We start from the raw sequence: 22326 nt of genomic DNA, 5'->3' as shown, positions 1-22326 counted from the left end.
CTTCCAGGAAATGAACTAGCATGCACATCCAGCCTGAAGCTGCCAATTTGGTGATTCCCGAGCTGCCACTTATTTTGGATGATATGTTTCGTATGTAAGACTATGATGGTCCGTGCTTATTTTGGATGTTATGTTTCATATGCATATTTCGGATAATATGTTTCTACAATCATTACATTTCTAGAAAAATATTTCATATATGGTTAAAAAAATGCTAATTCTCACTTTATCGAGTCAAAACAGCTAACTTGCACTTTAATATGCATATAAACATCGTACTCAGCACTCATTGACTTTATTGACATTTCACAATACCCACAGCTCCTATAGCTGTCCAACAACAGGGTAAACAAACAACCAGCTTCTGGTTCGGGTGGGGGGAGGGTCGACGCCAAGGAGGCAAGGACCATAGAACAATTGTTCTATGGTATTTTCTATAGATTAAAAGGGTAGTTATGTACATGCAGGGGAGGAACAAAAAGAAAAACAAGACGAAGAAATAAAAAGAAAAGGAGATCATGGAAGGCCTGTTACAGGAAACATGAGGTTCAGAGTTTGTAAGGCGAAACTACAACACAAAATCATCCTAGACGAGTGTAAATCCTACTCTCCAAGGTGTCTGCATTCTTGTCTTTGACTCTGTGACCAAGGAGAATAAGGTATTGCTTGAGAAGGTATTTCCATGTGTTGACTGCAGGCACTTCATGTTTGAAATGTTTCCCATTTCTCTGATTCGAAATATTCCAGCAGACTACAATGACAATGTCCATGCCTCCATGGCAGTCTGAGTGGCAAAGATGATTTCAGGTTTTCTCTCTGTTACGTTGACATATACTCCCTCCGTTCCTAAATATAAGTCTTTTTAGACATTTTAAATGGACTGCAACATACGAATGTATATAGATATATTTTAGAGTGTAGATTCACTCATTTTGCTCAGTATGTAGTCATTTGTTGGAATTTCTAGAAAGACTTGTATTTGGGAACAGAGGGAGTATAATTGTTCTCCTACTTATTAATTGTCAATGATGTAATCCTTGTCCCCACAATAAACATTATGTAGTTCGAGGTCCTCTTTGATTCACAGGATTACTTGTATCCTATATAATATTACAAAATTTACTAGTCCAGCGAATACATGAATGGACGAGTGTTTGATAGTGCAAAAAAAAAAAAAAAGAAATTCTACCAAGAGGTTTGAGTGGATGGAAATTTTCCTTCAAAATAGAGTACAAATGAATTCCATGAAAAAATCACAAGGATTCCAGTCCAGCGAAACGACCGCCATAGGAAAAAATCCTAAGGATCCAAATGCTCCAAAAATCATATTGAATCCCTTTGAATCAAAAGATTTCTGACTGTTTTGAGCACAGCAACATTATGTAATAGAAGCATTTGCAGATAGAAGTGAGATGGGAACTGGTAGTTCTTCATCTTTCTGCTTCTAATTCCGATCAAACACAATCCAACATCTGAAGGCAGATAGAGCAACCACCAGAGTGGTTGTAATTTTATAATCTTAAACAATGCAAACATGCTGTTTTCTTTCCACCAAAACTGTTTACTACTACAAACACAAATGACCATCAAACGAAAATTTCATGCCCCACGCGAACTAAACCATACCAAACAAAACTTGCGTACATTCACGATAAGGCCGATGCTATCAACTCTTGAACCTAACACTACGGCTGACATTTGCATTGATGCCAGACAGTTCACCTCCGTAGGGACCAGAGGGCTTCTTCGCGCTGCGCACTTGACCTTGCCTCCTTTTACTCTGTATATCACTCTTAATCCTGTATTTCTTCCGCGGATTCTTGAGTTTCTTGTTTCTGGAGCGAGTTAGTCCTCGGTTCTTCTCGATCTGCCGCGAAATCTTCCTCTTGCCATCCCCTTCGCTTTCTTCCTCCAGCTCAGTAGCAGGGGTGCTCTGTTCTTTGCCCATGCGCTTTTCGGTCCTCTGCCTCTTGATATCTTTGTAGAATTCATCTTCAGACCCTGAAGATTCATGATCATCGCCATCTTCCTCGCTGGATTGGCTGAGCTTCTCTTCAGTATGATCACCATCTTCTGGCAACTCATCATCTTCACGTGAATTGGTTCCTATACGAGCAAGAACACGTAGTTCATGCTTTCGGCGTCTTTCACCAATCTCATCTCGCTTTGGAATGTCATCATCACCAGAAACAAGCTGAAATGATGGCCAGAAGAGAAAAAGGGTTAGGAATAGATACAGCCATTGCAACAACCGATACACAAAGCACAAGCACATGTTAAAAGGGTGGATTTAGTTTTGTAGATGAGCAATAATCAGCAATTGTAAATTCATCGAGTATTTCAAACGATATCTTTGAAAAGACAAGAGTAACAAGGTTTGCCTCGCTAAGAAAAACAATTATATGCACTTGATGGCAGATATATTCTGTTAACATGACACATAATAGCACAAAGGCTGTTCTGGAACACCGTAATATTAAGATTACAAACACTAACAAAGCAGCAAGATTCAAGCATAACGCAACATTTCAACAAAACAAATTGACCAGCATTGTTGGCTAGTGCATATTATCAAAGCAAATATGATAGGAGTGTGGCAATGTGATGCCAGAGTTTTTAAAGCTGGAAGACAAGTGTAGCCAGTGTCCCTGAGTGTAGCACAATTCATCATTGCTATGTTACCAACAATGGTATTTCTTCTCACATTCACAGTAGCAACAAAATGCCATGTCAAAGTATTATCAAAATTCCAATTCACTTTTGCAATGTAAGCAAAGTCCTATTGAACTCGAGACATATCGACAAAACCTCAGGATCAATATGTAAACCATGACAGCAGCTCCAAAATCACCTAATAATCCTCGAATTTCACAAACTTTTTTGGATATAATGATGTTTCAAATCATGTATAGTATGTGCTGGCTGATAATATCTCTAACACAGCTGGGTATAAGGATGCAGTTTCACTTATGGTTTCTATCAATACAATTATATTACAAACTCGCCTAATATTAGGCATACTGACAACAAAAGGAATGTGGAATGTTGAAAATCATAGAATAAAGTAGAAATGTAACAGATGTAAACTTGGTCGAAATCAGGATGTTTCAGCTGAATACTATCAAGAATCTAACATATGGTATTGAAATTTTGGCCCTACATGAGAGTATGTATATTTGTTGGTGTAGTTTTGCAGTTACAAACTTGGAATTTTTCACCACATGCATAAAACACTTGAGCCAAATAGGTACAGATCATTATCACAAGATATTTAGATTTTGCACAAGTTAAAATAGCTAGCTATGACGTAAACCAACAACAATAAGAAACATGCATAAAAATATCCCATACCTTGTTTCTAACTGAGCCAGCTGCATTAACCAGGAGCTTTGTAGGTTTGACCACTTGACTATTTTTCTGCACTTCATCATCAAAGTCATCCAATGTCTGCAGGTTTTTCCTACTATTGGTTGCCATGGTTTTTGACAACTTTGGCTTCAACTTACACAGCCCTTTTTGCTTCAACCCCTCCTCAAGGATTGCTCTTCTTTTCAACATTTCCTTGCTTTGCAAGCCCATAAACTCATCCTTGCTTGCAATTTCATGGTGCCCCTTAGAAGGCTTATTCTTTTTCAATTCGGCTACTTCAGCACCCTGTTTTACCTTGTCCAGAGCTAGTAAATTGTGAGATTTGCCCTCATTCTCTAGAGAGACTGCCTTATTCACCTCATCAAGGGTGCTGCTATCAGGCATAAAATGGTCTTCAGTGTCCCCATCTTGGTTCGGAAGATTTATATTTGCCAGCTTTTGTACCATATTCTTGGTCTCTACCAGCCGAGCAATTACAGGATGATCCTGCACAGACAGTCCCTCTGCTCTCATAAGGAGGTAGAAGGTAATGGCTTGACAATGAGCCAACAGACAAGCTCGCTTCACCTCCAATGGCTGCATTTTACCCTTATTCTTGCCTTGCCCAGCTGCCAACTCAGGGGTGACTGGTCCTATTGCCTTCAGCTGTTCATGGGCATCGTTCAAATCAGCCAGTAACCCAACCAGTTCAGGAGCTGAGCTGTACACTACATCCATCTTCTCGTCTTTTGACAGGACAGCAAAATCTTCCCTCAGCTTCGTGTAGCTTTCAAGAGGGGATGCCTCATCAGCAAGCTTCACTTGATGGTCGGACGCCTTTGAGCGTTTATTATCCTCTTCATCACTTTCATCATCTTCCAATCCGAAATCTTTCATCGACAGCTTATTCTCTGCCTGCAACCTCCTAAGCTCATCAAACTCAACATCATCAGCATCTTGCTCATGATCATCATAGTATGTTTTCTTCCCTGTGCCCCAGTTCTTTGGATCATCCTCCGGCTCCTCATCTTCTTCCGCGCTGCCATCATCCCCGGCAGCCTCTTTGGCTGCCCTCTGCGCTCTCTTGATTTTTGCAGTATATGATTTGTCCCATACCTCGACATCACCTGCGTGCGCGTCGCCGTCCTTGCCTCCTTCGCTGCCATCTTCGCTTTCATCGCCGTCCTCGCCTCCTTCGCTATCATCGCTCTCATCGTCGGAAACGCCCTCGACGTCGTAGATGGGCATCACCAAAGCATCCTCCTCCGAGTCCCTCGAGTCGTCGATGTCGAGGGGGATGACGTCCCGCTGCTTGTGGAAGGCGTCGATCTCGTCGGAGTCGGAGTCGGAGATCGCCGCCGCCGCCGCCTCGCTGGCCCGCTTGGACTTGTGGAGGCCAGCCGCGGGCGGCGGCCGCGTCGACCTCGGCCTCTTCCCCATGTCGGGCGGCCGCCGGAGTATCGGGGGCTCGGGGTGGGTGGAAGGGGTGTGCGGCGGCGGAGGCTGGTTCAGGGGTTAGGGTTTTAGCTGTGGAAGGAGATGGATGGATGCGGTGCGGACTGTGCGATGCGAGCAGCGAAATGAAGCGAGTTGGGATTGGCATGCCGTGGGTCATTATTGGGCTGGGCCTTCAGTGGTTAACTCGGCCTAGAAATCAACACATTTCGGTTTTTGGTTAGCGCTAAGAGCCCACGAGCTCAGGGCAAACGGCCTGGAGAAATCACTGGTTGGGGTACCCCTGGTAAAAGTCACTTCCACCTTCTTTCATGGTGACATGTAGCGCACTACATGTGTGAAACTTGTTGCAAGCTCGAGGTTTTGTGCTTTTATTTTATTTTTTTGCGAGGTTGTGCTTTTATTTTCATTCTTTTTAAAATATTTTATCTCTTAAGTTGTGCGTCCAAATCACGAACAATTTTCACCATTGTGTTTCTTGCCGAGGTCTTCGAAACTAAATCCCATGTTAATAGGTTTGGACAAACTATTTTTTAAAATAAAAGAGAACCGGAAAACAGAAACAAAAATCAAGAACCAAAAATTGGAAAATAATCAGAAAATGATGAAAACCAAAAAAACAAAATAAAACAGAAAAAAAAAACAGAAACCTAAGCACATCTGTGCTTTTCACTTTTCAAGAAATCAACTAAAGCGCAGTTGTGCTTCATGCGGAAGCACACGTGTGCTTCTACATGAAGTAAAATTATGCTTTCCAAAAAGAGTGAAGCATGTTTGTGCTTGCATGTGAAGCACAAATTGTGCTTTCGTACTTTCGCGGTTTTCTGTTTCCTTTTTCTTTAGTTTCTCTTTTCTTTTTTCTTTAAGTTCTCATTTTTTAATTTATATTTTTTATCCTTTTTTTGTATCTCGTGTTTATAATTTTTTTGTTTTTTTGTTTCCAATTATTTTGGTATTTTTTTGTTCCATTTTTTTAGGTTTTGTGCTTCTGTATTTTCCAAAAAAAAGTGAAAGACAATTATTCTTTTGTGCGTCACCCCAAAGTGAAGCACAAGTTAGTTTACTTGGTAGTACGGTTTCATACGGTTTGGAAGCTCAAGTTATTTCTAGTTGGAGGCATATATTTGCCCAAAATAATTTCATCGAAACTATCAACCATGGGATCTAGTTTCGGAGAAATCGACACGAAAAATACAACAGCGAAAACAGTTGTGATTTGGACGCACAGTTCAAGAGATAAAATATTCTCGAAAAAAGAATCTAGAAAAAAAAGCACAGACAAACACCCCGCGCCTCCCATGCATGGGAAGAAAATCCCACCGTTGCGAGAACTGTTGCACATGAAGAGTGTCACTTGTCACCATGAGAGATGGTGAATCACTTTGCAAGGAGTAGCCCATAAAAAGTGATTTCACTAAAGGGGATACGATCGAAGCAATAGCTCCATCCCCATGCATGCTCATGAGTGTATTTTTACACTCATTTCCACCATTGTTAAAACTAGATAATCTTGGATGTTCCAAGAATATCACTCCGATGCTATTACTAATGACTAATAAAAGCAAGAGATTGTAAATCATTTTGTTTATTACTTTTCCCTCGGGAGTGAGACATTTAAGGGGAGGAATCGAAGCATATATGGAAAATATGAAGTCTAGCCATTAACTCCATTTAAAAACTGAAATATATATGGAAAATATGAATACATTTCAAATTTGTTCAAATTTCAACTTTTGAATTTAGTTTTCTAAAGTAAGTAAAACAAGATTTTTGATTTGAGTGAAACCAGTTTTTTGAAATGAGTGAAATCTGTATTTCATACATATGAAACATATTTCAGTGTGCCAAAATGTGAAACTTGTTATCTCAAAAATGCAAAGTAGTTATTGAAAAAAATGAAGCTGATTAGTATTTCAAATCATTTTTTTCAAAACGAGTAAAATCTATTTTTGAAACGAGTGAATTTGTTTAGTTTTTTGAAATGGGTGATATCAGTTTTCTGAAATATGAAATAACTTTCTTGAATTAAGTGCCAATTTTTTAAATGAGTGAAATATGTTTTTCATAAACATGGCACATATTTCAGTGTGAAATACATCAAACTTGTTATTTCAAAAATTTGAAAATGGTTATTTAAAAAATGCGAAACGAATTATTTACAAATCCTTTTATTAAATAAGTGGAATTTGTTTCATGAAACGAGTGAATTTTTTAATTAAGATATTTTTGTAGTGAGTGAAATCATTTTTGAAATAATTTAAATCCATTTTTTGCATTGGCAAAAATAATTTTGAAATGAATGAAATCAACTCTTCATATATATGAAACACACATCCATGTGAAAACATGTGATATTTGATATTTAACAAATGTGAAACAATGAAATGAAATATAATCCACATATATGCAAGATTGATATTGTTCTAAAGGTCTTCACGCTATGAATTCAAATATACAAAAAGTTTCAATAATGGAGATTTGTTTCAAGATATATCGATCATTCAAAATATGACAGCAAAAAAAATACCCATCATTTACATGGTGCAATGGTCCTTCTCTCCACTCTTTGACTCTCTCTCTCTCTCTCTCCTGTTATAGCTGACACATGCATTTGTATTTCTATCTTCAAACTTGTGTTATACCTATAATGGTAGCATGAATCCCAATATAGGCAAAGGATGGAGACATTTCACCGGTTAATACTAGCACTGTTAGAATTACTTATTTCTTGGGCGTGCCCTCTCTCTATACCGCTTCACGCCTAACACAATGCGTCTCTATCCCTAATACCAAGCACAGTGTGATTGTCAGACCGTGACGGCTATATCTCACTTACTGTGAGGCATCCCCTCATCTCGTCTTTGGTGTTCAGCTAATGGGCAAGCCAAACACTGTAGCTTATTGGAGCGATTTTGGGAAGTTTCTATTGACCGCTTCGGACCAGTTTTAAAATCTTTCGTGTATGTTTTGTTTTTGTCTTCTATGTGTCTTATATCGATTTTCAGCATTTTTTTTGTTTTTCTTTCCTTTTTTTTCATATTTCTATTCATTTTTTATTTTTCCTTTTTCCAAACACATGCGGACATTTTTTTAAAACATTGAACATTTTTTTGAAATACACTTTGAACATTTGTCAAATGCATAGTGAGCATTTTTTCTGAATACATAGTGAAAATTTTGTGAACACACATTTAACATTTTTCATAAATAAGATGAACACTTTCTTAAGACGTGCAAGACATTTGTTAAGTGTTAGAATTTTAATGGTACAAAATATTTTTTCAAATTACATGGATTTTTATTACGTTTTCTGATTATTATATAAGAATGTCATGCATATATTGAAACACTTGAAAAAAATTCCATATGTCACCAACACTTTTTTAAATGGAACATTTTTTAATTACAAAAACATTTTTAAATTTATAGAAAAATCCTAAAATTAGACTAATATATTTTTTTAAATGCATGAATATTTTTTAAATGTCACTATTTTTTAATGATACAGACAATTTTAAAATTGTGCACTGCATAAATCCTTTCTAAATGCACAATTAGCGTTTTTTTACATTTTAATAATTAAATAATGTAATAAGACAAAAAAACTAACAAATGAAGGGAACTAACGTATTTACTACTGAGCTGGCCACCGGACGAGCCAACAGATGCAAACAAAAAGACCGGGCCGGCGAGTAGTTAATTGCTAGTGCTAATTTTTTAAATGAGTGAAATATATATTTCATACACACGACACATATTTCAGTGCGAAATACGTGAAACTTGTTATTTCAAAATTTTGAAACTAGTTATTTAAAAATGGTAAACAAATTATTTAAAATATTTTTAAAAATAAGAGAAATTTGTTTTATGAAACGAGTGAAATTGTTTTTTGAACTGAGATTTTTCTAAATGGTTTAAATCATATTTTTGAAATAATTGAACTTAGTTTTTTGCATTGACTAAAATCAATTTCAAAATGAGTGAAATCAACTTTTCATATATATGAGACACACGCCAATGTGAAAATATGTGATATTTGATATTTCACAAATGTGAAACAATGAAATGGAAAATAATCCAAATACATCCAAGATTGATATTGTTTCAAAGGTCTACTCGCTAAATACAAATACGTATAAAGCTTCAAAAATGGAGATTCTGTTGGCTCATATATATTGTTTCAAGATTTTTGGCTTTGTTAATTCAAAGTCGGGCTCCCCTTGAGCCTTCGTTATAAATTTTTTTGGAGATTTTGTTCTAAATATATCGATCATTCAATATATGACAACAAAATAAAGTACCCATCTTTTACATGGTGCAATGGTCCTTCTCTCCACTATTTGACTCTCTCTCCTAGAATAAGATGGAATAAGCTGCCTCCTACCCATCTTACACGTATTTATGAGCCAACAGACGCTGACACAAGTTTTTTTTTGGCGGGGAACGCTGACACAAGCTGACACATACATTTGTATTACTCTCTCCAACTTTGTGTTATACCTACAATGCTAGCACGAATCCCAATATAGAGAATGGATGATAGATGTTTCACGGGTAAATACTAGCACCGTTAGAGTTACTTATTTCCTGGGCATGCCCTCTCTTTGTACAATTCATGCCTGGCACAATGTGTCTCTCACTGTCCCTAATACCAAGCACAGTGTGACGCTCAGACCGCGATGGTTATGTCTCACTTACTTTTTTTTTGAGGGGTAGGCCAATTTTATTACTCAAAATCCACAGAGAATGGGATACAAGATAGGTCATGGGGATGGCCAAGCCACAGATGACGCCCCGGACCCCTTCTAAGAGAGAATTTGGCTAGGCTATGTGCTTCATAATTAACAGCACGACATTTAAAAGAAAAAGAACATTGAAAAAGAGTAGACCAAAGGTTGATTTCAGACACAATGGCCCCATACTGTCCTCTGTTGCCCGATTTAATGTCCGAGACAACTTGCTTGCAATCCGATGCAACTATGAAGTTGTTGATGAGAAGATCCTCCGCCAGACACATTGCTTCTCTACATGCCATCGCTTCCAAAGAAGCTGGATCAACCACGCCTTCCACCACAAGAGCTGAGCTCCCCAAATAATTTCCACTTGAATCACGACGTACCGCAGATGCTGAACCACCTCTCCCTGGCCGGACTGCAGCATCAACGTGTATTTTTGCAAAGCCCACCGGAGGAGCCTTAGGCCGGTGAGAACCTGCTGGGCCAGTACGTGCAGCCGTCCTCATCACAGTAGGTCGAATCATTTTAAGCTCATCACAGTACCTACTAATGAAACTTTGAACTGCTTGGGGGCTCTGGAAAATTCCCTCATGGATCGCCTTGCGCCTCGCGTACCAAATTGACCACAGAGTTATTGATATTAAAGCAAACTGGTCGCGAGTTAGTGACTCAATCAACGAAAACAGCCATTGCTTCGCTTGCGGTTCGCACGAAGCCGTCATTTTATGTGCGAGATCCTCGTCCACCAGCACCCATACACACCTGGACATTGTACACTGCATCAACGGGTGTTTCCATGAGTCCGACATTCCACATAACCCACATCTGCTAGAGGTCGTCATATGACGGTGAGCCCGCACATCCTCCGTGGGGAGGGAATGTTTTGAAAGTCGCCACAAAACATTCGTACTTTCGCTGGTACATTGGTTTTCCATAGCTTCTTCCACATCCCTTCCTCTGACTGTAACGTCGACGTTCCCGGTGCCCCCTCAAGCCAAGCCTCACGACGCTGCTTAGTTTGAGATAACATTTTGTACGCTGATTTAACTGTGAAAACACCCTTACTCTCAAAATTCCAGCACCAGAAGTCATCTATATTGCGTGTGCAAAGAGGGATGCCCAAAACGATCTTTGCGTCCATTGGCAGAAACACCTCGTTCACCCTTTGCTTGTTCCAACTAGCTGAGGTCGAGTCTAGCAACTCTGACACAAGCTGCGGTGGGTTACCAGAGATGCACCCATAGGGTCGCAACATCTCATTTCTTGGGAGCCAGTTATCCCTCCATATATTGGTGGTTGCGCCGTTACCAATCCGCCGGATCAGACCCTGCTTCAGCACATCACGGCCTTCAATTATAGATCTCCAAATCTGGCTCGGGTGTCCTCCTAGTGAAGCTTGCAGAATGTCACTAGTTGGGTAATATATGCTCTTGAGTAAGCGGGCACTAAGTGAATTTGACTCCTGTAGCAGACGCCATGCTTGCTTTGCCAACACGGCCAAGTTAAAAAGTTCAAAATCTTTGAAGCCAAGCCCTCCCATACCCTTCGGCTTTGTCATAGTCTCCCAAGAGATCCAGTGAGGTTTGCGTTTTCCTTCCTTAGAGCCCCACCAAAACTTTCGGATCAACATGTTAAGATGCTCACACAAACCCCTTGGTAACTTAAAGCATGACATAGAAAAAACAGGGACAGATTGTGCAACTGCTTTAACTAGGACCTCCTTGCCTGCTGTAGGCATGCAATTTTCAATCCACCCTTGCACCTTGCTCCAGAGTCGGTCTTTTAGATACTTGAAGGCCCCATTCTTTGAAGAACCAATGTCAGCCGACATGCCAAGGTATTTTTCATTCAAAGTATCGTTTGGCACATTGAGCGTCGTTTTTATCTCCAAACGTGTGCTTTCTGAAACACCTTTGCTAAAGAAGATTGATGATTTTTCATAGTTGATTCGCTGTCCTGAAGCCTGACAGTAACTTTCCAGAGCATGGTTCACCTCGGTAGCACCCACACTATTTGCCTTGAAGAACAACAGGCTGTCATCTGCGAAGAGAAGATGGTTTACCAGTGGCGCGGTAGGTGCTACCTGTAGACCATGCATGTTTGATGACTCATCTTTTGATTTTAAGAGGCACGAAAGGCCCTCTGCTGCTATCAAGAACAAGTATGGAGATATCGGGTCCCCTTGTCTGATTCCTCGTGATGGTTTGAATTCCTGTAATTTTTTGCCATTGAACATAACTAAAAAAGAGACTGTGCTGACCAGGCCCATAACAATCTCTACCCACCTTTCAGAAAAACCAAGCTTGAGCATAATGGCCCGAAGATAGGCCCATTCTACTCTGTCATAAGCTTTCATCATATCTAGTTTGAGCGCACATGACTGATGTTTCTTGGCCTTGTTTCTCTTCATGAAGTGCAAACACTCGTATGCAGCTATGATATTATCCATGATCAACCTTCCAAGGACAAAGGCAGACTGCTCCTCAGAAATGATGTCAGGTAACATTAACTTCAGACGGTTAGAGATCACCTTTGATGACTGTCTTTGTCACATCGCTGCCACATAGATCCCAGTGACGCTGAAAAAAGTGTGCCGGAAAGCCGTTAGGGCCAGGTGCCTTGATTGGAAACATCTGGAATAGAGCTCTTTTAACCTCTTCAGCATTGTACGGGGCGTTTAGGGACTCATTCATAGTTTGTGTCACCTTGGTGGGAACAGTATCAAGGACTTGCTCCATGTTTAGCACACCCTCGGATGTGTAGAGGTTTTTATAAAAGGAAGTGGCCATATCCTCCATCTCCTCTGTGATAACTGTAATCTGGCCGTCCGGGCGTTGCAACTGTTTTATTTGGTTCTTCCTCCTCCTCCTGCTGGCTCGTAAATGAAAAAATAAGTGTTTTTGTCACCGTGCGTGAGCCACTCCAATCTCGCCCTTTGTTGCCATAGAATCTCTTCTCTGTGGTACAGTTCAACCAATCTATCACATATCTTTGTTTCAGCGTGTGATGGGCCGGCTCTGCTAGGAATCTGACGTAGCTCCTATAGCTGCTGCTTTAGGCGGGAGATTTCCTGTCGTGTATTGCCATAATGCGCCTGCTCCCAGGTGCTCAAATCTCCCGCCACTGTTTGCAGTTTCTCATGCAATGATTGCACCGAATCTGCATTTCCTTTCTCCCATCCCGCTGACACAACTGTCGCCAATGATTCCTCCCTCTCCCAGGCCAGCTCGTATTTAAAGGAGCGCGGGGCCCTCCTGCATGCATGCACGTCGCAGAGCTTGAGCAGAATAGGTACGTGATCAGACGATGCAACAAGCTTGTGTTCTAGGACGGCTGATGGGAATGCAATGCTCCATGCCGGGTTCGCCACAGCCCGGTCCAGTCGTACTGTGGTGAAAGTGCCTTCAGTCACCTTTTTTCGAAGGTCCAATCGGTACCTGTATAGCCAATATCCGACAGGCCACAGGTGTCAAGTGCATCCCGGAATCCGTCCATCTGAGCCTGGCTCCGCATCCCCACTCCGTCATGTTCATGCCCATGAAGCACTTCGTTAAAATCACCGAGAACCACCCAAGGCACGTTGGAGGATCCAACAATACCTTGTAGTGTATCCCATGTATTGTACCGCTCGCTCACCTGAGCTTCGCCATACACGAAAGTGACTCTAGTTTGTATATCAAAGAGCTCGCCCACCAAGGCATTAATATGATACTTCAAGTACCCTAAAATTTCAAGCTTTATTTCCTCATTCCAAAAAATTCCAAGGCCTCCGCTTCTACCGGAGCTACTAACAGCAAAACTTTTATTATAGCCTAAAGTTACCGCCATATTCTCCACCCTGGAGCCCTCGATTTGAGTCTCAACAATGCATAATATCGAGGGGGCAAATTGCCTCGCTAGATCGCGAAGCTCTTGAACTGTCGCGGGTTTGCCAGCCCCACGACAGTTCCAACATAAGTAACTCATTGCGCTCGGCGCGACTCCTCTAGGGAGCCCGCCAAACGCGCATTAGATGGGTTGTTGCTGGTGTTGGAAATATGCCCTAGAGGCAATAATAAAATGGTTATTATTGTATTTCCTTGTTCATGATAATTGTCTGTTGTTCATGCTATAATTGTATTAACTGGAAACCGTAATACATGTGTGAATACATAGTCCACAACATGTCCCTAGTAAGCCTCTAGTTGACTAGCTCGTTGATCAATAGATGGTTATGGTTTCCTGACCATGGACATTGGATGTCATTGATAATGGGATCACATCATTAGGAGAATGATGTGATGGACAAGACCCAATCCTAAGCATAGCACAAGATCGTGTAGTTTGTTTACTAGAGCTTTTCTAATGTCAAGTATCATTTCCTTAGACCATGAGATTGTGCAACTCCCGGATACCGTAGGAATGCTTTGGGTGTACCAAACGTCACAACGTAACTGGGTGGCTATAAAGGTGCACTACAGGTATCTCCGAAAGTGTCTGTTGGGTTGGCACGAATCGAGACTGGGATTTGTCACTCCGTATGACGGAGAGGTATCTCCGGGCCCACTTGGTAATGCATCATCATAATGAGCTCAATGTGACTAAGGAGTTAGCCACGGGATCATGCATTACGGTACGAGTAAAGTGACTTGCCGGTAACGAGATTGAACAAGGTATTGGGATACTGACGATCGAATCTCGGGCAAGTAACGTACCGATTGACAAAGGGAATTGTATACGGGATTGATTGAATCCTCGACATCGTGGTTCATCCGATGAGATCATCGTGGAACATGTGGGAGCAAACATGGGTATCCAGATCCCGCTGTTGGTTATTGACCGGAGAGTCGTCTCGGTCATGTCAGCATGTCTTCCGAACCCGTAGGGTCTACACACTTAAGGTTCGGTGACGCTAGAGTTGTAGAGATATTAGTATGCGGTTAACCGAAAGTTGTTCGGAGTCCCGGATGAGATCCCGTACATCACGAGGAGTTCCGGAATGGTCCGGAGGTAAAGATTTATATATGGGAAGTCCTATTTTGGCCACCGGAAAATGTTCGGGATTTTTCGGTATTGTACCGGGAAGGTTCTAGAAGGTTCCGAAGTGGGGCCCACTTGCATGGGGGGACCCACATGAACGTGGGTAGTGGGGGCAAGGCCCCACATCCCTGGTCAAGGCGCACCAAGATCCCACCTTAGAAGGAATAAGATCATATCCCGAAGGGATAAGATCAAGATCCCTAAAAAAGGGGATAACAATCGGTGGGGAAGGGAAATGATGGGATTTCTTTCCCCCACCTTTGCCAACGCCCCAATGGACTTGGAGGGCAAGAAACCAGCCCCCTCCACCCCTATATATAGTGGGGAGGCGCATGGGAGCAGCACCCCAAGCCCTGGCGCCTCCCTCCCTCCCGTGACACCTCTTCCTCCCCGCTTGCGCTTGGCGAAGCCCTGCCGGGATCCCGCTACTTCCACCACCACGCCGTCGTGCTGCTGGATCTCCATCAACTTCTCCTCCCCCCTTGCTGGACCAAGAAGGAGGAGACGTCCCCGCTCCGTACGTGTGTTGAACGCGGAGGTGCCGTCCGTTCGGCGCTAGGATCATCGGTGATTTGGATCACGACGAGTACGACTCCATCAACCCCGTTCTCTTGAACGCTTCCGCTCGCGATCTACAAGGGTGTGTAGATGCACTCCTCCCCTCTCGTTGCTAGCATCTCCTAGATTGATCTTGGTGACACGTAGGAAAATTTTGAATTTCTGCTACGTTCCCCAACAGTGGTATCAGAGCCAGGTTTATGCGTAGATTCTATGCACGAGTAGAACACAAAGTAGTTGTGGGCGACGATTTGTTCAATTTGCTTACCGTTACTAGTCTTATCTTGATTCGGCGGCATTGTGGGATGAAGCGGCCCGGACCGACCTTACACGTACTCTTACGTGAGACAGGTTCCACCGACTGACATGCACTTGATGCATAAGGTGGCTAGCGGGTGTCTGTCTCTCCCACTTTAGTCGGATCAGATTCGATGAAAAGGGTCCTTATGAAGGGTAAATAGCAATTGGCATATCACTGTTGTGGCTTTTGCGTAGGTAAGAAATGTTCTTGCTAGAAACCCATAGCAGCCACGTAAAACATGCAACAACAATTAGAGGACGTCTAACTTGTTTTTGCAGGGTATGCTATGTGATGTGATATGGCTAAAAGGATGTGATGAATGATATATGTGATGTATGAGATTGATCATGTTCTTGTAATAGGAATCACGACTTGCATGTCGATGAGTATGACAACCGGCAGGAGCCATAGGAGTTGTCTTAATTTATTGTATGACCTGCGTGTCAATGAAAAACGCCATGTAATTACTTTACTTTATTGCTAACCGTTAGCCATAGTAGTAGAAGTAATAGTTGGCGAGACAACTTCATGAAGACACGATGATGGAGATCATGGTGTCATGCCGGTGACGAAGGTGATCATGCCGCGCCTCGAAGATGGAGATCAAAAGGCGCAAGATGATATTGGCCATATCATGTCACTTTATGATTTGCATGTGATGTTTGTCATGTTTACATCTTATTTGCTTAGAACGACGGTAGCATAAATAAGATGATCCCTCACTAAAATTTCAAGAGATGTGTTCCCCCTAACTGTGCACCGTTGCGAAGGTTCGTTGTTTCGAAGCACCATGTGATGATCGGGTGTGATAGATTCTAACGCTCGCATACAACGGGTGTTGACGAGCCTAGCATGTACAGACATGGCCTCGGAACACAAGCAAAACACTTAGGTTGACTTGACGAGCCTAGCATGTATAGACATGGCCTCGGAACACAAGAGACCGAAAGGTCGAACATGAGTCGTATAGTAGATACGATCAACATGGAGATGTTCACCGATGATGACTAGTCCGTCTCACGTGATGATCGGACACGGCCTAGTCGATTCGGATCATGTATCACTTAGATGACTAGAGGGATGTCTATCTAAGTGGGAGTTCATTAAATAATCAGATGAACTCAATTATCATGAACATAGTCAAAAGGTCTTTGCAAATAATGTCGTAGCTTATGCTTTAGTTCTACTAAGATATGTTCCTAGAGAAAATTTAGTTGAAAGTTGATAGTAGCAATTATGTGGACTGGGTCCGTAAACTGAGGATTGTCCTCATTGCTGCACAGAAGGCTTATGTCCTTAATGCACCGCTCGGTGTGCTGAACCTCGAGCGTCGTCTGTAGATGTTACAAAACATTTGACATACACGTTTTGATGACTACGTGATAGTTCAGTGTGTGATGCTAACGGTTTAAAATTGTGGCACCAAAGACGGTTTTGAAACGTCGCAGAACATATGAGATGTTCCAAAGACTGAAATTGGGATTTCAGACTAATGCCCACGTCAAGAGGTATGAGACCTCTGACAAGTTTCTTAAGCCTGCAAACTAAGGGAGAAAAGCTCAATCGTTGAGCATGTGCTCAGATTGTCTGAGTACTACAATCACTTGAATCGAGTGGGAGTTAATCTTCCAGATGAGATAGTGATGGTTCTCCATAGTCACTGCCACCAAGCTATTAGAGCTTCGTGATGAACTATAACATATCAGGGATAGACATGATGATCCTTGAGCAACTCGCGATGTTTGACACCGCGAAAGTAGAAATCAAGAAGGAGCATCAATTGTTGATGGTTAGTAAAACCACTAGTTTCTAGAAGGGCAAGGGCAAGAAGGGATACTTCATGAAACGACAAATCAGTTGCTGCTCTAGTGAAGAAACCCAAGGTTGAACCCAAACCCGAGACTAAGTGCTTCTGAAATGAGGGGAACGGTCACTGAAGCAGAACTACCCTAGATACTTCATAGATGAGAAGGCTGGCAAGGTCGACAGAAGTATATTGGATATACATTATATTAATGTGTACTTTACTAGTACTCCTAGTAGCACCAGGGATACCGGTTCGGTTGCTAAGTGTTAGTAACTCGAAATAAAAGCTGCGGAATAAACGGAGACTAGCTAAAGGTGAGATGACGATATGTGTTGGAAGTGTTTCCAAGGTTGATGTGATCAAGCATCGCATGCTCCCTCTACCATCGAGATTGGGGTTAAACCTGAATAATTATTATTTGGTGTTTGCGTTGAGCATAGACATGATTGGATTATGTTTATCGCAATATGGTTATTCATTAAAGGAGAATAATGGTTACTCTGTCTATTTGAATAATACCTTCAATGGTCTTGCACCTAAAATGAATGGTTTATTGAATCTCGATCGTAGTGATACACATGTTCATGCCAAAAGATATAAGATAGTAATGATAGTACCACATACTTGTGGCACTGCCACTTGAGTCATATTGGTATAAAACGCATGAAGAAGCTCCATGTTGATGGATCTTTGGACTCACTCATTTTTGAAAAGATTGAGACATGCGAACCATGTCTATTAGTATATATGCATGAAGAAAGTCCATACAGATGGATCATTTGGACTCACTTGATTTTGAATCACTTGAGACATGCAAATCATACCACATGGGCAAGATGACTGAAAGGCCTCGTTTTCAGTAAGATGGAACAAGAGAGCAACTTGTTGGAAGTAATACATTTGATGTGTGTAGTCCAATGAGTGTTGAGGCACGCAGTGGATATCGTTATGTTCTTACTTCATAGATGATTTGAGTAGATGCTGAGAATATTTACTTGATGAAACACAAGTCTGAATTATTGAAAGGTTCAAGTAATTTCAGAGTGAAGTTGAAGATCGTCGTGACAAGAGGATAAAATGTCTGTGATATGATCATAGAGATGAATATCTGAGTTACGAGTTTGGCACACAATTAAAAAATTGTGGAAATTGTTTCACGACTAATACCGCCTGGAACACCATATTGTGATGGTGTGTCCGAACATCATAACTGCACCCTATTGGATATGGTGCATACCATGATGTCTCTTATCGAATTACAACTATCGTTTATGGGTTAGGCATTAGAGACAACCGCATTCACTTTAAATAGGGCACCATGCAATTCCGTTGAGACGACACCGTATGAACTATGGTTTAGAGAAACCTAAGTTGTCGTTTCTTAAAAGTTTGGGGCTGCGACGCTTATGTGAAAAAGTTTCAGGTTGATAAGCTCGAACCCAAAGCGGATAAATGCATCTTCATAGAATACCCAAAACAGTTGGGTATACCTCCTATTTCAGATCTGGAAGCAAAAGTGATTGTTTCTAGAAACGGGTCCTTTCTCGAGGAAAAGTTTCTCTCAAAAGAATTGAGTGGGAGGATGGTGGAGACTTGAACCGTCACTTCAACTAATGTGTAGCAGGGCACAGGAAGTTGTTCCTGTGGCACCTACACCAATTGAAGTGGAAGCTTATGATAGTGATCATGAAACTTCAGATCAAGTCACTACCAAACCTCATAGGATGACAAGGATGCGTACTACTTCAGAGTGGTACGTAATCCTGTCTTGGAAGTCATGTTGTTGGACAACGATGAACCTATGAGCTGTGGAGAAGCGATGGTGGGCCCGGATTCCGATGAATGGCTCGAGGCCATAAAATCCGAGAGAGGATCCATGTATAAAAACAAAGTGTAGACTTTGAAGAACTACTTGATGGTCGTAAGGCTGTTGGGTGCAGATGGATTTTAAAAGGAAGATGGACAATGATGGTAAATGTCACCATTAAGAAAGATCGACTTGTCGTTAAGATGTTTTCCGACAAGTTCAAGGAGTTGACTACGACGAGGCTTTCTCACTCGTAGCGATGCTAAGAGTCTGTTAGAATTATATTAGCAGTTACTGCATTATTTATGAAATCTTGCAGATAGGATGTCAAAACATTGTTTCCTCGACGATTTTCTTGAGGAAAGGTTGTATGTGACACAACCAGAAGGTTTTGTCAATCCTGAATGATGCTAACAAGTATGAAAAGCTCCAGCAATCCTTCTAAGGATTGGAGTAAGCATCTCGGAGTTGGAATGAACGCATTGATGAGATGATCAAAGATTTTGGGTTTATACAAAGTTCATGAGAAACTTGTATTTCCAAAGAAGTGAGTGGGAGCACTATAGAATTTTTGATGAGTATATGTTGTTAACATATTGTTGATCAGAAATGATGTAGAATTTCTGGAAAGCATCCAGGGTTATTTGAAAAGTGTTTTTAATGGAAAACCTGGATTAAGCTACTTGAACATTGAGCATCAAGATCTATAAGGATAGATAAAAAACGCTTAATAGTACTTTCAAATGAATACATACCGTGACAAGATTTTGAAGGAGTTCAAAATAGATCAACAAAGAAGGAGTTCTTGGCTGTATTACAAGGTGTGAGTATTGAGTAAGACTCAAGACCTGACCACGGCAGAAGAAAGAGAAAGGACGAAGGTCGTCCCCTATGCTTTAGACGTAGGCTCTACAATATGCTATGTTGTGTACCGCACCTGAAGTGTGCCTTGCCATGAGTTAGTCAAGGGGTACAATAGTGATCCAGGAAGGGATCACATGACAGCGGTCGAACTTATCCTTAGTATCTAGTGGACTAAGGAATTTTCTCGATTATGGAGGTGGAAAAAGGAGTTCGTCGTAAAGGGTTACGTCGATGCAAACTTTGACACTAATCCGGATGACTCTGAGTAGTAAACCGGATTCGTATAGTAGAGCAGTTATTTGGAATAGTTCCAAGTGGCGCGTGGTAGCTACATCTACAAGATGACATAGAGATTTTTAAAGCACACACGGATCTGAATGTTGCAGACCCGTTGACTAAAACCTCTCTCGTAAGCATAACATGATCAAACCCTAGAACTCATTGAGTGTTAATCACATGGTGATGTGAACTAGATTATTGACTCTAGTAAACTCTTGGGTATTAGTCACATGGCGATGTGAACTTTGAGTGTTAATCACATGGTGATGTGAACTAGATTATTGACCATAGTGCAAGTGGGAGACTGTTGGAAATATGCCCTAGAGGCAATAATAAAATGGTTATTATTGTATTTTCTTGTTCATGATAATTGTCTGTTGTTCATGCTATAATTGTATTAACTGGAAACCGTAATACATGTGTGAATACATAGACCACAACATGTCCCTAGTAAGCCTCTAGTTGACTAGCTCGTTGATCAATAGATGGTTATGGTTTCCTGACCATGGACATTGGATGTCATTGATAACGGGATCACATCATTAGGAGAATGATGTGGTGGACAAGACCCAATCCTAAGCATAGCACAAGATCGTGTAGTTCGTTTGCTAGAGCTTTTCTAATGTCAAGTATCATTTCCTTAGACCATGAGATTGTGCAACTCCCGGATACCGTAGGAATGCTTTGGGTGTACCAAACATCACAACGTAACTGGGTGGCTATAAAGGTGCACTACAGGTATCTCCGAAAGTGTCTGTTGGGTTGGCACGAATCGAGACTGGGATTTGTCACTCCGTATGACGGAGAGGTATCTCTGGGCCCACTCGGTAATGCATCATCATAATGAGCTCAATGTGACTAAGGAGTTAGCCACGGGATCATGCATTACGGTACGAGTAAAGTGACTTGCCGGTAACGAGATTGAACAAGGTATTGGGATACCGACGATCGAATCTCGGGCAAGTAACGTACCGATTGACAAAGGGAATTGTATACGGGATTGATTGAATCCTCGACATCGTGGTTCATCCGATGAGATCATCGTGGAACATGTGGGAGCCAACATGGGTATCCAGATCCCGCTGTTGGTTATTGACCGGAGAGTCATCTCGGTCATGTCTGCATGTCTCCCGAACCCGTAGGGTCTACACACTTAAGGTTCGGTGACGCTAGAGTTGTAGAGATATTAGTATGCGGTTAACCAAAAGTTGTTCGGAGTCCCGGATGAGATCCCGGACGTCACGAGGAGTTCCGGAATGGTTCGGAGGTAAAGATTTATATATGGGAAGTCCTATTTTGGCCACCGGAAAATGTTCGGGATTTTTCGGTATTGTACCGGGAAGGTTCTAGAAGGTTCCGAAGTGGGGCCCACCTGCATGGGGGGACCCACATGAACGTGGGTAGTAGGGGCAAGGCCCCACACCCCTGGTCAAGGCGCACCAAGATCCCACCTTAGAAGGAATAAGATCATATCCCGAAGGGATAAGATCAAGATCCCTAAAAAAGGGGGATAACAATCGGTGGGGAAGGGAAATGATGGGATTTCTTTGCCCCACCTTTGCCAACGCCCCAATGGACTTGGAGGGCAAGAAACCAGCTCCCTCCACCCCTATATATAGTGGGGAGGCGCATGGGAGCAGCACCCCAAGCCCTGGCGCCTCCCTCCCTCCCGTGACACCTCTTCCTCCCTGCTTGCGCTTGGCGAAGCCCTGCCGGGATCCCGCTACTTCCACCACCACGCCGTCATGCTGCTGGATCTCCATCAACTTCTCCTCCCCCCTTGCTGGATCAAGAAGGAGGAGACGTCCCCGCTCCGTACGTGTGTTGAACGCGGAGGTGCCGTCCGTTCGGCGCTAGGATCATCGGTGATTTGGATCACGACAAGTACGACTCCATCAACCCCGTTCTCTTGAACGCTTCCGCTCGCGATCTACAAGGGTATGTAGATGCACTCCTCCCCTCTCGTTGCTAGCATCTCCTAGATTGATCTTGGTGACACGTAGGAAAATTTTGAATTTCTGCTACATTCCCCAACAGCTGGCTGTTGACTTCATGTTTCCCTGCTCAAACATCATCACCGTGGCCTTAGTTCTCTTTGGTTCTTGCTTGGAGTCAGGGCTCGGAGGTACTGTCGGTGGTGGTAAAGCTAGAA

At 42.1% G+C, this 22326-nt stretch overlaps 1 protein-coding gene across 1 annotated transcript; it reads right to left on the bottom strand.

Moving 5' to 3' along the window:
• Window positions 1–1483: 1483 nt before the first annotated feature.
• Window positions 1484–4916, bottom strand: LOC123164612 (something about silencing protein 10). Its single transcript, XM_044582147.1, has 2 exons — window positions 3352–4916; window positions 1484–2194 (listed from the first exon to the last, which is right to left on the bottom strand). The coding sequence occupies exons 1-2, from the start codon at window positions 4786–4788 to the stop codon at window positions 1667–1669; spliced, it is 1965 nt and encodes a 654-aa protein (XP_044438082.1). The 5' UTR covers window positions 4789–4916; the 3' UTR covers window positions 1484–1666.
• Between the last annotated feature and the right edge of the window lie 17410 nt (window positions 4917–22326).

Source organism: Triticum aestivum, chromosome 7D, assembly GCF_018294505.1.
Source record: "Triticum aestivum cultivar Chinese Spring chromosome 7D, IWGSC CS RefSeq v2.1, whole genome shotgun sequence".
Taxonomy (NCBI): Eukaryota; Viridiplantae; Streptophyta; class Magnoliopsida; order Poales; family Poaceae; genus Triticum; species Triticum aestivum.
Note: the sequence above shows the minus strand (reverse complement) of the source record. Positions and strands in the feature narration are given on the sequence as shown.